Source organism: Acanthochromis polyacanthus, chromosome 8, assembly GCF_021347895.1.
Source record: "Acanthochromis polyacanthus isolate Apoly-LR-REF ecotype Palm Island chromosome 8, KAUST_Apoly_ChrSc, whole genome shotgun sequence".
In the NCBI taxonomy this organism is placed as follows: domain Eukaryota; kingdom Metazoa; phylum Chordata; class Actinopteri; family Pomacentridae; genus Acanthochromis; species Acanthochromis polyacanthus.
The window spans coordinates 16,256,709-16,273,371 of record NC_067120.1 but is presented as its reverse complement, the minus strand read 5'-3'; the positions used below and the strand labels follow the sequence as shown (position 1 = coordinate 16,273,371).

The 16,663-nt window shown below is 40.6% G+C and overlaps 1 protein-coding gene across 1 annotated transcript in view; it reads right to left on the bottom strand.

The window, feature by feature from the left end:
* The window catches only part of LOC110950276 (PDZ domain-containing RING finger protein 4-like), a 57,200-nt gene that overhangs the window by 18,476 nt on the left and 22,061 nt on the right, over positions 1-16,663 (bottom strand). Inside the window, exons 2-3 of the mRNA XM_022192750.2 lie at positions 4,679-4,932; positions 2,066-2,168 (exon numbers count right to left, since the gene is read on the bottom strand). Coding sequence (XP_022048442.1) covers positions 2,066-2,168; positions 4,679-4,932 — 357 coding nt within the window. The remainder of the gene's footprint in view (positions 1-2,065; positions 2,169-4,678; positions 4,933-16,663) is intronic.

Sequence of the window (16,663 nt, the reverse complement as noted above, 5' to 3'; positions counted from 1 at the left end):
CCACACACAACTGATTTTAATTGGGTTTGATCGAGCTTTGAGTCAACCACCTTGCTAGGTGTTTCTTCCAGAGTTGCAAAAACAATTAGCAAATTCTAGGCAACACTGCAGCTGTTTGGAAGTTTTCTACTTTCTGTGTTCACCTTGTTGGGGGAAAAAAAAACAAAAACAAAAACATGGATGCCTATCATTTTCCATGGAAGCAAGGCGTATTTTTCAAGCTGTCTGCAGTGTGGCTGATTATCTGTCTCTGCTATTCCCTTGGGACCTTTCCGTAGAGTCAAGTAGTGTCTGCACCCCTCCAATTAGGGAGCAATATTAAATATGAAATGTTGAGGACATTCTCAGCACTTATCTTGTTTTTTTAAGCAGTAAAACCTGGTAATAGCTGACATTTGTTAGTGTTTTTTAAACATCAATAATAATAATGACAGAAATATTTTTGCTCAATCTGGACAGTGTGTGATACTGTTTGTACAGAACTAATATTTTACACTTGAAAAGTATTTTTTCCCAGTGTTTTGGGCTATACAAACCTTATAATAGCACCACTTTTTGTTGTTTATATGTGGCCTTTCTCTACTGCAATTTCCAGTTAGTTACCTGATAACATGATGTAGGCCATGCTGATGAACCTGTCAGGGTGTGGCACAGATTGTAGATAAAAGATCGTAGTATCTGCCTGTGAAAAGCAAAGCCAGTGCAAAAGTGATTTAAACCTGCATTTTCATTAATGACCAGTAGGGGGAACCTTCTCCGATTTGAAGTCTGATTGTACAGAAAAAATTACCCAACTTCTCATTTGAGCTGTTTTCTCAGAAAGTTTTTACTAATGGTTTATGGGCTCAGTCACTAGTTTCAAAACTTTTGGGATACAGAATGATGCTGAAGTAAAATAGCCAATAAAGCAGGACATGCTACTTTGTGATTAGTTAGCCGCTACCACATGGATGTGTGTTGTGTTCTCACTGGTCGATTCTTAGTAGATTCATCTTTAAATGGACCAAGATGGGAACAGCCAAATTCCAAACTCAAGGTATAAAAAAATGTTTGTTTGGCTCGTGATGGGAAGTTCGGCTCTTCTCAGAGAGCCGGTTCTTTCGGCTCCAAAACAGCTCCTAATTTAGTATAATTTGTAGCCTCATACTTTAACCTAACCTGGCAACTATGAATGATTTGTGTATTGATAAACCAGGGGTTTCAGGGGTTTCAGGGTTTTTATCAGAAGCCTCATAATTGCCTCATTTTGTGCATTTGTTCTGTTACAAAGTAGGCATTCTTACTTTTGTTTAATGTTTCAACAGACTTTTTTTGCATAAAAATCAAATGCACAAAACACTGCGCACAAACCCACAGAACAGAACAGAAACAGAACCAAACACGTTATTCAAACAGTATCAATGTCCTTAGTGCAGGCTGGCATTCAGAAAAATCAGATGCCTTAGCTTGGATGAACTGATACGATTTCTTCTTTTGGTGAGTATCTGCCCTGTTTTTGAGAAGACTCTCAGATGGAACAGAAGTTGCCACAATAAAGTCTCCTCTCCATCACCTTCACCAGGTGGGGGAAGACTGAGGCCTTGGCCTGCCTCCAGCTCAGTAGGTCATCTGCTGGTTGGATGAGAGGCTCCTCAAGATATGATCTCACCTCCATTACAGCATCAGCTGTAGGATTTCTCTTTGCAGCGTCTCCTGTAGCTTTTTCATCAAAGAGCCTCCACACATCAGAAGTTTCTCCTCCACTTGGCCCTCTAATGGTGGAGGTGGTTGGCTGCTGGGGGTACATTGTGCTGCTGCTGCACTTATTCTCTAAAGTACCTCATCAACAGCTCGGTTGTCACTGAAGGCAAGCTTCTTTAACCAAGGATGAAGTAACGTGGCTTCTGCGAGTACAGTGTTAAACTCCATACTCTATTAAAAAAGTTGGGAGTCAGCTCTTCTGATTCCCTACAAAGCATTGGCTCTTAGAGGAGGAAATCAATGGGTGACGTCATGGTGGCCACGACTATCTTTTATATACAGTCGTTGCCTGCTGATTATTAGTGACATCAAGTGTAATTCTTACCTCATATTCAAACTCCTCGGCCCTGTCTCCATCAGCTGGAATAGGGGAGAAGTAGTCTGTCCCTTCATAGTAATCCTGGTCCATTGTATGAAGAGAATGACAGCTGTCAGGAGAGACATACAGAGGAAGAAAGAGGAGGAAAGACAGGGAAGCAGAAAGAGGCGGGGATTTCAGCGTTAGAAAGATACTTTTCATCATCCCCTTTCAAACCGTTCAAAATCTCAAAGTGACAGGGTTTTGTCGCTTTTGTCTTTTCTGGAATCTGAAGAATAAAGGATTTGTCAAGGGCTTTAACTGCTGCTGGAGTGTGTGTGTGTGTGTGTATTTGATAAAAGTGCAGCTCCTTGTTAATAACAGCATATCCACATACTGTAATTTGCTTCCTGCTCTTGACAGACAAAGCCCCCCACATTGTACAGTGTAATTCTATTATGCCTCCCTCAGTCACTGAACAAAACAGCATTGTGAGGGCCTAACAAGATGAGCAGCTTCGGTGCCACACAAGATAATCAAGGTGGACAAAAACTTCAAACCGACACCGTGTTGAACATGTTGAGTGATGTGTTCAGGGGCCGTCTGACTCTCAGATTACCCAGCACCATAAAACGGTCTCAAAACAACCTTTCGGTGATAAAAACAGACTTGTAAATGTCAGAATGCTTGATGCCTCAATATTACTCGAGTAACAACGTTTGGCAGTCTGTGCAAAGAACACAATTACACATTTACAATCTTGCTTCAAATATGAGATATCAACATTTCTTATATCTATAAAAACCGCAATATATTGGGTTGTGCACCTGATCTCAGATGTAGAGAAGAAAATGTGAGTTTTATGGAACACACTGATTACATTTGTACCCGGCCTGGGGCTGTAAGTATACGTTGCTTAGTGTTGCCTAGTTTTTTATTAGCCCATTTGCTTTAATCAGCTTGTAAACCTTCCATGAGAAAATGGATACATGGAACAGCTCCAATTACAGCAAGAAGTCTCTATGGGGATTTCTATAGTGACAGATATATATTTATAGACATATATATACATGTGTGTAATGATTTTGATCTGGTCAAGTGTAGTTCTGTGTAACTAACGTACAATGCTGAAAGTAACGGTTTGTCAAAGATCGGTCGAAATTCAATCCTCGAATATCTAAGCAGGTGTCCAATTGCAAATGACAAGAAATACAGAACTCAAAATGTTTATTGTTATTGGAATTAATTGTCTACAGTACCAAACACCACGATGGTCCTGATTTCCCAGTTCTGTGCTATAAAGCTCCTGCAGTGTTATTGTTCCGCTCCCCAGAGGTGAAACCCAGATATTCCTTTATGCAAAACTTTTCTTATTCACAGTTTACTTCTCCTTCGGGAAGAACAGAATATAAACTAAAAATGCCAGAAGATGAAATAACAAACCATGTTTCCTTTGTTGTTTCCCAGGAAAACCTCTTGTTGATACTTTAAACTCTCAAGATCTTTTCATTTTCATGCTTTCGTCTCATGTAAACAGTCAAAAAATACTTGGGTTTGATGTATATGGCATTCTTCCGAGATACGGTGAGAATTCTAGTGATTATACCGTGTGTGTTGTTGCACACAAAGTGACAATGTTCTTCTTTTAATCTCAACCAAATTTATAGGCATGTAAGTCAAACAAACAGATTTAATCTGACAGTCGAGTTCGCTGCATGTTTTTTTTAGCAGAAAGGGAAAATATGAAAGGTTGTGCCGCATCACTCAGAAAGCAAAAATTGTTAAAGACAGTCAACAAACTAAGAGAGCTTCATACTAAGCTGAAAACCCTGATTCAACAAGCAAACAGAGTATTGATTTATCTGGGAATGCTGCTTTGCATCTGTCACTCAGCTACAACTGTCCCCTATGTGACGACGATGTGTTCAGGTGCTATAGGACTAACAAGCAAAATTGACTTCACGTGTCGGCGTTATTGAGGATGTTAAATATGTGCCTGCATTTTTGACGGAATTGGATTTTTTACATTGATTCTCAGTTGTTTTCATCTACTTACTGATGCATTAGCGCACTTCACACATACATTCAGTATTAATGGCCAGTTAGGACCACTTAAGCCTGTTCTTTATTTGCCTTTTATTTTTAATTCGGTGTGTCCTATTGGTGAAGGAGGACATGAAGGACGCCGAGAAGCTCATTCATCAAACAAATCTATATTTGTCAGAAAACTATGCAGCTGGTTACACAATTCATTTATATTTCACAGGCGTCCTTAATACTTGTAATGCTAATCCTGCAAACACTGATATTTCTGCTTCATAGCTCAATAACGTTTCTCACTGCTTACTTTTTTTCCCTTCTTAATTACCAGCCAAAGTCAAAACAAGGACACAACAACAAAGTCTGTGTTTTCTCGGTGGCAGTGAACCAAAATCTGTCTAATTATACCGTATAAAACGGAATAAGAAATTATATCAACTCACTGATCTGCTCAAAAGTGTATTTCCTGTTTTTAATCACTGTTTATCATGTTTCATTGGGAGGAACAAGAGAGCAACTTTGCTGATGTAAAACAAGGAATAACAGAGATTCAAATATTTGCAGACATGTAAAACAAACAACTACTTCCTGTTGTTTCACCTGTCAGAGAGCAGAAAGGGACAGACGTCAGGCACAGGAGGGGTTGAAGGCCGGAGCTTTGCCAGCGCCATGATGTGTTCAAAGGTGATGTCGGTCTGAGTGCACACATCCACCACATGGATTTCCTGAGGGGGGCCATGGGGGCGGCCGCTGGGGGTCCGCCTGATGACCTGCACCACAACGGGGTCCTTGGCAGCGCGAAAGGCCTCCACAGTCTCATCATGGCTGGACTTGGATAACTCCTTCCCATTCACCTGAGAACGGCAGGGACAATGGTAAGTGTTTTGTCTACAATGAGAAAACCATGTGCTTATTTCACCTTTAGTGCTATGTAATGACCTTTGCGACAGAAACTTTTCACAGAAGCACAGCTGCTGTAGAGGAATTGACATAATCAAACTAGTTCTACTGAGCCTCAGTCTTTGGAGTTTTCCATCTCCTGTCTTCTGCAGTGCTTTTTTAGACAAAGTGACAGCTGAAGGACCGAGTCTTTCTTTGTACTGATGTTCATTAGGGCCTGACATCGGGCTTGTAAACTTAAAATCAAAGTCACGACAATGGTTTGGACCAATCGGCAACTAATGATCAACTACTAGCACGGTGTGTTAGGTGTGACAACAGTTGAAGTTAGCCCATGATGGGTGGTGATTGACAGGTGGTTCATCCAATCACCTCTTAAGTACTTATAAAAATTGTTGGCCCTTTTCCAAACAGTCTCCAGAGATGACCGGTTCTGTGTAACAAGCCATTAGGTGACATGAGCAGAGCCCGACTGACAAACTATAATGCATTTTGTTACAACAAATGGTTCAAATGTTATATCCTCACAGAATTGTACATAACTTACTACACATCGGTTTAAAGGTTTACTGCCAACTGCTGCCGATATTTCTAGTCTTGTCTCTGAACATTCAACATATTCTGTAAAGACCGTGTTGTGTCCTTAAGGCCATCTTCCCATATACCTACTGTAACTTTACAGTTGTACTGAGGATGGATCCATTCGGATAAAAAAAAATAATTTTACTTTATTTTTCCATGAATGTCCCTCAACAGATGATCAAAAAGAATTTTTCATGAATCCAACACTGGAAAACATACATACAAAACACAGTTTGATGCAACATTATCAGAATGTTTGATCAAAGCCCAAATGGCCCCTGTTCACTCATTCCTTCTTCAACCTCACCTCCACAAAATGAACTGGATTTTCTGGCAGATTGAAAACCATTTGCACTACAGCTGGCACATATAAAGAAAATCATTGCTTCATTTAGCACCAGTAATTTCTCTGGAAGAGAAAGCACGGCTGTGGGATACCTCAGAGAATGTGCTTTGGTGTGAACGCTGAAACTAGAGATTATAATTTAGATAACCGCAAAAATAAGAAAAGAAAATAAGGTGGGCACAGGAGCGCAATTACACCTCCTGTTTTATTTAAATACGGCTTCGGAGTGGAGCCTTTTGCTCACACAGCAAACTGAAATTGGCTAAAATGATAACTATAAAAGCATTTATATCCTCAAGTGTCAGCTGTGGAAGGCTGTGAAACTGAAGAGCAGCTGTTTCACGTCCGGAATTATACACTCTCTTAAGAATGCAGCATAGTGGTAGAAAGAAAAACACATAGCCTCGGTCTGATTCTAACAAAATGACCTAAATTCATGAGCTGTCGACTGTTTCAAGTAACTGGCTGCTGTGTATGTGCTGCCTCTAAATGAACATTAAAGGCAGAGAAACCACCAGGGAGTCCTGCAGAGAAGGCTTATATTTTCAACCCCTGATATCCCAGCACTAATTTTTCACTCATACATGTTCTGTTACCCATCTCAGTGAATTTGACACAGTGCATTCTGGGAAATGACTTAACGTGTTTGAAACAGCAGTGAAGTATTGATGGGACCTGACAGCACAAATCGTCTGTAAAGCCAGGCTCAGAATGGGTTTTTTATTTTCTCTAATACAAATGTCTACATCGCTACATGTAACATTTCCTGATTAGGTCCTATTTGAGGGTGGTTTCCAGCTGTTTGGGCTTATGACTAAGGAAACAGCAAAGGATTAGTTTCTAATCATTCTTATTTTTATTTAATTATTTATTTTGCTATAAAATTTTTCAAAAATAAAACCACACAACATCTTTCCAGATTCGAGTGCGACGTGTTGAAATGTTTTGTTTTGTCTGTCCAAAATCCACCAAGAGGCAGAACCTGAGAATGATGAGCATTTTTCGCAGTTTTGCTTGAAAAAAAATGCTCATTTTGTTGAAGTGGAATCATTTTTACAGTCCAGAATAAAGTTAAAACCGTCCAGCCTAAGACAGACTAAAAATGAAAGAAATTAGGAGGAAAATAGACATTAATCATTTATAAAGTCCTCTGATTGATTTTGTGACCCTTGAAGGTGAATCCAACCCCCATGGTGGGGGAAACTCTCTAATGTGAATAAATGAAAAGCAAAGCCGATCTAAAGATATCACCAAATTTGTCTCTATTCCCATGTTGGGTTACACACACAATCATCATCTGTTCCACAGCTGGTATCCTAACATTGCTTCTTCATGTAGTACTGCACTTCTGTGATGTTGGGGGACAAACAAGAGACAGACTTAATGAAGAACCTAAATATAAAGAACACTTCCTGTAATGCAACTCTGTCCCACTGTCGTCACATAGGATTATTTTTCATGAACGTAGAAAACATTTGAGGGATTTTTCGGAACTACTGGATGTTGCTGGAGCATCTCAGACCAAAACAAAGAAACACATTGGTGACACATCACATCTCCCTTCACTTTCACTTACGACCACAAAAACTGTGTACATTAAAGTGGACAAAACATTATCCAACCACAACCAGTAGAACAAGCTGATGCTTTAAAATACTGAATGGCTATAGTGAGTTGTCAGCTTGAGAAAACCGTATCTTCATGTCACTCATCTCTCCTTCTTGTGTCTGTTTCCACAGTCCATCAGACTGGACTGGGCACTTGTATGGAAACACAAGGACTGAAGGGAACAGACAAAAGAGGACTTACAGAGGATAAACTTTTAGCTGAAATTAAATGAGTGTACATGCATTAGGTAAAGAATAAAAAATAAAACACTTTGTTTTTAAATTCTTTGGATTTTCAGTTGGACTACACTTTACTTGGTCAATGTGGTATGTCATGTGCAGCCGGACCAGCTGAAATTAGTATTACAACATAGAGGAATTTGATTGCTGTGTCTGTTAAAAATGCCATTACTCCACTAATTTTCTATAGCAGATAGGGATGCAAATTCAGACAATTTTCTTAACCAACAGATGGTCACATAAAAAAAAAAATTCCAAGTGAAGTACAGAGGATTTTTGTCTATATGTTGATGATCCATCCATTCTCTATACACCGCTTTATCCTCACTAGGGTCGCGGGGGGTGCTGGAGCCTATCCCAGCTGACTCGGGTGAAGGCAAGGGACACCCTGGACAGGTCACCAGTCTGTCACAGGGCTACATATACAGACAAACAATCACACCTACAGGCAATTTAGAGTGATCAACTAACCTCAGCATATTTTTGGACTGTGGGAGGAAGCCGGAGTACCCGAAGAAAACCCATGCATGCACAGGGAGAACATGCAAACTCCATGCAGAAAGATCTCAGGCCCACCCTGGGATTCGAACCGGGGATGTTCTTGCTGCAAGGCAAAAGTGCTAACCACTACTCCACTGTGCAGCCTATATATATGTTGATGATGCAACATTTAATTATATATAGCCAACACGCGCTACATTATTGTCTTGATTTCACTAGCACACTCAGCTACAGGGACACTGTCCCAGTGAACTTGAATTGATATTTTTAAACATGAACACCGGCTGGAAGCCATTAACCACAACAGAAGTCTCTGTCATGGTGGAACAAAGCTAGTCAAACTCCTGCAATGCTCCCTGCTTGCCAACACTGAACTGCCAGTGGTTCTGATAACCAGCACTGCAGTGTCAGACACAGCAAATGAACTGCTGTCGTTCATGTAATTAAATAGTAAGAGGCTCCACCTGATGGTGCAACCAGGTACTACAGCTAATCTGCGATACATTTTCTGACATGCATGTTCTTTGTCCTCTTCCTCATCAGTTACTATGTTCAATCATGAGTTAAAACTGCAATTAATCGATTTACAGTTGTTCATAAATCATCTCTAATAGCAGATAATTGTTCGCTGCTCTCTTAATGCTGTCTTAATGATAAAAATCTTGCATCAGGCACCTGTATGAAAACTAATCTTTCTTAGTAAATAGCAGTGAAGCACCCCTAAAATTCAATTAAAATTTCATCTGACACCTATATAGCACAGCTAACATCATTATCTGCTAACATAGAAGTTAAAAATCTTCATAGTTTAAAAATAATAGTATAACTGTTGAACTAGCTGTAGTGTAGTTCTCTCATTCCTGTGTGTGTGTATATGAGTGTCTGTGTTTCTTTTATTTTTTTTTTCCTTTCACTTCTCCATGTCTATCTCTGGGGACTGAGTGATGCCCTACAAAAAAAACAAACAACTTATTTTCTCAGCCATAACAGTAGCCATATATAACTCCCTTAGCTCTTGTTGTGCTCTGGCTTGCTCCCCTGCCTCCTGATGTGACCTTTGTTTGGAGCGATGTTGCATTAATCACCTGAGCGGGAGATAAACTGGGTCAACATCACTCCTGTGGAACTGCAGGGCAATTTGGAAGAAAAAAAGGAATGTGCAGTCGTGTAGCCTCCCTCATCCTTCCTTGCTTCACTCTCCAAACCTGCTTTCATTCTCTTTTTTGGCCACTCAGCATGTATTAAGTACTACAACACATACATTAGACTTAAGTACTGTATTAAAGAAACATGAAGCACTATAATAATTAGCGTTTATAGTTCCTTGGACTCTATTTCTCATTCTTTCTGCCTTGTTTCGCTGCTGATCTCACGCTCTGCAGCCTAATCCTGGAACAGTGAGCCGGGTGGAAACAAAGGAGTTGGAGCAGACAAATGAGGCAGCCTATGGCGTATGACAGACCCGAAGAAAAATGATCAAATTTCCCAGCTCTCCCTCTGGTACTGACTGTCCAGTCTAGGCTCCTCCTCCAAGCCTCACCGCTTCCTTGCCACAATGAGGCGAGAAAACACGTCAGGATATAAAGGAAGTATGGCTGTTTTTAATTTTCTTCAGTGGTTTTCACGAGAGCCAGATGGAACAATTAATCCCTAATAAACACAAGAATATTAAGTAGTCTTAACTCTTGCATGAGGGACTTTGCCATCATTGTTGCGTCCCCCTTGACTGATGGCTATCCAGCTAAAACACACTGGCTTGGTTAGTTGTATAGATCTGACAGATGGGAAGGGTTTCTACAATCCTGGCTGCAGTATTCTGGATATTCTCAGATATTTGCATTCTGAAGATCTGTCTAGAGCCCAGCTTTTATTTCCTCTACAAAACTGCAACACCAGTCAGAACGCCTAAATGTATGAAGGTAGGGTTTACACAGTGAAATTTTCTGCAATCGGCTAACTTCCCCGATCTTAAGCACCATCTTTTTCCCCACTGCGACTCCCTGCGCTCAGTTCAAGCTGCAGCCAGTTAAAAGTTTCATCACACATTTCAATGTAGTCCGCTATCTTCCTCAAGTGTGCATGCAAAGTATGCAAATTCATATTCATTCATAAACACATGCTGGTAAACAAAATCTGCTCGCAACAAATTATTTAGCAGCTGTAGTGTTTATGGAGCCCGAAGCAGCTCTGCAAGTGCTTCACCGCTAAAACTGCTCCATACGCACAGAGTCAACATGAATTATCTTATTGGTCTAGAACAAAACAACGGTGATTACTCATGAGAGATCATTTGCTCTGCAGTTTGGAGGGGAGATGATCAGGTAAACGCGAAGTTGGAACGGAAATGGGCGCTGGGATGGAGTATCTGGAATCAAGACACATCTGTTGGCTGTTTGCACATGGATATGCAGCAGCTGTAGCCAGAAAAGAAATGTGTTTTCATTCAGAGCCCCCCGAGACGACCACCAGCTTTGCAACAACAAACGCAGTAAAGCAGCTTAGTGGAGTGTAACAAAAGGATGAAGCCACTTTTCTTTTCTTTTCTTTCATTTTCTCTGTGGCAGAGTCCCATATTCACAAAGACGTTCCAAAATTGTGTACTTGTGACGTGGCTGAGTGTCCGCTTCAGTAAATATCTCACGTCGCTTTAAGCTGTTCTGAGCTGTTACTAACAAACAAACAGACTGACTTGAAAACTTCAGTAAAAGTCGCTATATATATATATATATATATATATATATATTTTTTTTTTTACAATTATGAGCTTGTAGTTGCCTACAGCGGAGCGTAATCCTGAAGGGGGCTCTCATCTGTGTCCCATCTTATCGTTTATCCTCCAGGTAAGAGGACAAGCGAGGAAGAACAAACACACAGCAGCTTAGCTCGACTCCTCAGGCGTCTCCTCCGTCACTGCTTTTGTCTCATCGACTGCCGCCTCCCATCAATATCTCCGAAGACTGGGGGCAGAATGTAGTGATAGTGGTGTGAAAGTGCGGCCAGTTTATCTGTTAACATGTCAACTTCAGCCACATCTGAGGCACCTTCTGCTGAGGGACCGTTTCTGTGGCAGGAGGCTCAGACACTGGCGGCAGCTTGCAAGGGATTACAGATACAAGTGATTGATGCACTTCTTCAGCAAGGAGAAAAGGCAGCCTCAGGCGATAGACTCTAATAGTCCATTAGCTTTTTTATGCCTTTGAATTAACTGCATACATTGCTTTACGGCTTGCATGTAGCACTTTGAATTTTAATGAAATGTTTTTGTTTTCAATTTTATGGAGTTTATGCTGTGAACAAGGAGAAAGTGTTTGTCTCCAAGCGCATCCTGATTGAACTGGAAGCGCAACGGAATGAATGAAGCAAGGTCATCCTTTCTACGTCAACAACGCTGACAAGTAAGCAAGGTTTTCAGCAGCACCCAAGGTTTAACTGTGTAACCTTGGGTGTTGCGCTTAACATCTGTACATGCAGTAAGCCTCTGTTACACGCCGTCTATATCTCCTGCGCGCCGTCACCTGCTGGTTTGAGTGGCAGCCTGTGGGGTGTTAAGTGTATGCAGGCAGATGGGGAAAGTGTAACATGTAGGTCATCCAGCCCCGGGAGTGTAGCGCTTACGGCCGTCGATTACACGCCTGCTCCATCTCCTCATCTTTGGGGAAAAGGCAACGTGACCCCTCGTCGTTAGGGTCCAGTCAGCTGTGTGGAGCCCTCAGATAAAGGCGTTAGAGGAGAACGGTGGATGGAGGGTTCTGATAGCCAGTTTCATTATGGAAGAAGTCCCAAGTTGGTAAAATACCTGGATAAACCTGATTGTATCTCTTCTCTCTCTGTCTCTCTTGCACTACAGGTCACTGGCAAAAGAAGAACAGTGCAGCGTGACACTGTATTCAGGCAACATATTAGTGTGACAGAATATTTAGTGATATCTTTGTTACACAAAACACTTTACATTTTTTTTTGTGTCTGTGCTGAGTGAAATTAAACTGTACATTTTTTAGCTAAAATTCCATACTTTAAAAGGATCTGATAAGGATTTCAAAAGGATTCAGGTTCAATAAAATGATGTCTAGTCAGTCTTGTGTCAAGGTCTATGGTCTCGGGACAGTCATCTAAACTGTGTGCTGATAGAGTAAAAACCACTCTACTTCTACACCAGTACTACACCCACTGTGAGGTTTTGCCTTAATCATCGGTGCTTCTCAATATAGAACACAGTAGTCTTCTGCATACAGTCAGTTTCAGGTATCCACTTTGGAACTTACTACTTAGTGAACTTCTGGTGGATATTGCCAATCCTAAGTTTGACACTTTTCTCTATTGATAGTCTTCATGCTAAATAAGCTAATTTCTAATAAGCATACATACACCAGTCAGCAGTCACAGCACAGTCTTATATCCACTTGCCTAATATAGCATAGGTCCCCCTCTAGGGATAAACTTAGCAACCCTGAGAGTGTCCTGTAGCTTCTGGCACTGGCATATTGGCAGTGAATCCTTTGGTCCTTAGGGTGGGGACTCTGTGGATTCTGGTTGTTCTGGCACATCCTGCTGATGCTCGATCAAATTGGGATGTGGGGAGTTTGGAGGTCAGGTCAATGCCATGAGCTCTTTGTGAAGTTTCTTGAGCTGTAAGTGAGCATTTTTTTGTCGTTGGAGTGCTTTGTCCTGGAGTGCACTGTCCCGCTGGAACTGCTGCTTGGAGGGCTGTTGCCATGTTGGGTGGGTGGAACATGTCAAAGTACCATCCACATAAATGCCAGGACCCAAGGTTTCCCAGCAGAACGATGCATTGTAACAAGATGATCAGTATATGCTTGACCTATCAGTGACTGATCAGTGTATAGGTATGAGGGTGGAATCTATCATTAGGAAGGTAAATGGGCATGTTTCCCAAAATGTTTAACCCCTTAAGCTTCAGTGTACCGCCGGCGGTACACCTACTAATTTGCATAGGAATTTCAAGAATGTCCAATGGCTGCAAACACGATTATACAAACACTATACGCCGATGGAAAGCTTAGATTCTCATGAATCCGCCGGTATAAACCACTTTCAGATGCGATTACCACAGCGGGTGAGAAAAACACATTTGTCCGACAAAAACGAATATTCATCCATCCGTTCTCTATACACGGCTTCAACGCACACAGCGCGACTCACATTTCCGGGTTCATTATTACACACAAAAAAAAAAATTCCACAAAAAACGGCCATAATCCAACCTTTTACATCAGATGACACAAGCCAGCAAACTATTTTGTCCAAAACATGTCCTGAAGTCGGTATAAAATCCCTGAATCGGTCGTTTTCAAGGAAATGCACCTCGCAATGCCCGTCCAATATTCCCCGTATTTTTCGTAATTTTTTTAATTTAAAAATAGAATATTAGCGATTTTTTGTACTGAAAACGGCTGGAATTGACTGAAGCTTAAAGGGTTAAAGATTTATTTAAAGTACTTCTATCTGCAAACAATCAGTTTTGCAGGGCTGACTGGATATTTCATGTCATAATGTTCCCTGGAATCTGTAAGTTTGAAAATAGCTTTTGGCATTCTGTGCCTTTTATTATGGAGACGACAGCAGAGAGATGACAGAAATGTCTAGGCAAGCGCTTTTGCTCAACTTTTGCGCTGATGATTTATGGCTATTCAGGCCTCAGCAAAACTCCAAATACGACTTATGTTACATTGTCAATGCAAAAAGCATTAAATCTTTAGCAGAAATAACAAGCACTACACTGGTTGTTTATTTCTCCTACAAATTCAATGCAAACACAGAGTGGAGGACACACTGCCGACTGACTGCTGTTGTCTGTCTCTTCTTTAACCACCTGAACACCTCAACTGTCGCTTCAGCTTGTTGCAGCTCTGTCTTTCAACATGTGAGACTGAATCTGAATTTTCATAAATAAAAAAAATAGACTATGTACAAGTGAGAACGGGAACATTCGAAAGAAGTGGAATTAAATTCTCCCTGAGGACTCTCCAAATGCTGGAAGACTGGGATTTGATGTGAACATGACTGCTGCCTCATCCTGTCGATGAAAAAACGGATTGGGTTTCTTTTTACACCCAAATGTCTCATTTCAATAATAAGTGTCAGAATAAAATACGGGCCAAGGTCTGCGACAGTGCAGCCCTCATGACTGCATAAATCACTCCCAGACAGTCAGCGCTACTGTCTCAGCGACTCAAGCAACGCTCCGATGACATGAAACAGAGAGAAAGAGAGAGAGAGAGAGAGCAAGAATGCCACTGGGGAAATCTGACAATCCCCTCAACATCTCCACATGAACCAATGTACAGGCCTCCTTTAACCCCTCCAACCACATAAAACACACTCCACAAGGCCCCTGGGCTATTTTTCACATTAAAGGCCCTACGCACTGCTGCCGAGGTTTTATGCCCGCAGAACATTTGATGAATTCTGCCAATTTTCTTCTCTGAGCACCAATCTTGTGTGGAGTACTCCCTTTATTGCGCAACTCGTTGAAAGCGTATCACCTCTTTCAATCTGCTCTAAAATTCATTGGGCGCCTTTTTACATACGTTTATTATCCAATCGCTCGTCGCAAGGACAACTGTTTTAAAAGGACAAAGGGAGAAGAGGTCTCGGCATGAACTCTCACAACACTCAATGTCAAAAGCGTGGCACAGCAAAACAGCTGAAGAGAGCGCAGATGAATGAAATAGTGGCTAACTTTCCATGATATATACGAGCAATAGATCACATTTTTCAGGCTATTCGCTGAACTCCAGTTGTGAGTCCTTGTTCTTGTTATTAATCCAACACTGTTGCACACTGCAAAAACTCAAAATCTTATCAAGTCTGTTTGTCTTATCTTTAGTCAAAATGTCTCATCCCACTTGCACTCCTCTGTTTTTTGTTTCTAAGAGCCCTGTAACGTTAAATTTCTCCTTTGTGAGATTAATAAAGTCTATCTTATCTTATCTTGATTTAAGATAAATTCACTCAAGTGACATTTCAGCAAGATGGACGGACTTGTTTTAAGACAATGCATCTTAAATATCTTGTTAAGCCAAACAATCTTGAAATTATCTTGTTTTGAGTTCAATTTTACAAGAAAACTCAAAACAAGTTTCACCCTTGTGTTGTCCACCGGGTCAAACTGACCCGGTTTAAAGTTTAAAATGTGAAAAAAAATAAAACATTTCACAGGGAAAACTTCCACATTTTCAAACATTTTTTGGTGGAAAAAACGAAATGTTAAAAAAAGGTTTCTTTAAGAACATTTGGAAAAATTTGCTGGATTTAAAAAAAAAAATTTTTTTTAATGTTCTTGAAGAATATATTAGAATTTTTACTGATATATATGGAATCACTTCAGATATTTCCCACATTTGAGAATCTTTTAAAAATAAAACTTAATCTTTGAGGAATTTTCTTCCTGAAGATTTAGCAAATCTTTATAAATTGGGGGATTTTTTTGCTGAATTTTTGGATTTTTTTCAGACAAGGGAACAATATTTTTGGTGCCGAAAATGAGGACAACAGGAGGGTTAAGACACCTAAGGCTGACAAACCTGGTAAAATATAGCTGAAAATAAGATTCTCTAGCTAATTTGAAGATCTCAATATTCTAAATATCATATCTTATTTCAAAAATCTTACCAAGCCATTTTTCATCTGGTCTATTGGCAGATTTTTTTTCACTTAGTTCAAGGTAAAAGTTCCTTGAAATAAGTTTTATTTTCTTGTTTTGAGAGGGGCATTTTTTTCTAGTGCAGCAGTTTCTCCAGGCCCAGCTATAAATAGACAGCCTACCGCTAACCACACTACGACCAAACCGCATATAGTTGTGCACACTGACACTGAAAGACACACAAATCACACGCTGCTGCACAAAAAAGTTTGTTGGGTAAACACACAGATGTCCACACATAGCTCTATTTGTGAGATTACAGTACAGTAATGTCCACAACTTCCTCCTGCTCGGCTTATGGCCACCTTCTCTGAAAAATTAGATCAGTTCAGCGTTCCATCTTCATCACTAACAGATTACGGCTGAAAGTGAGATAATTGTGCTGTCCTTTTTTTGGCTGTATTATGAAAGTCTGCTGCAAATCCTAAATATGATTTGGGACTGTTGAGGGAAACGGAGTGCTGAGTAAATCAGCTTGTTCAAGGTTAATGGTACATGCAGGGTATATTTGTTAAAGAGATTTAGAGATGCACAGTTAATCTCTGTGCTTAACTTTGAAGATCTTGCCATCTCGGAGTGAGTTTTAATGTAAAATGGAGGGAGGCAATCGAATTAGAGTAAAAGCAGCACTTGGGTGGATGAATAACTAATGGATGAACGGCCTCCTCCTTGGTGATAACTGGTAATTGGTTTGAGGGGGGGAGGGGGGGGAGGAGTGGGAGGTGGGTGGGGGGGCTGCTGGATGA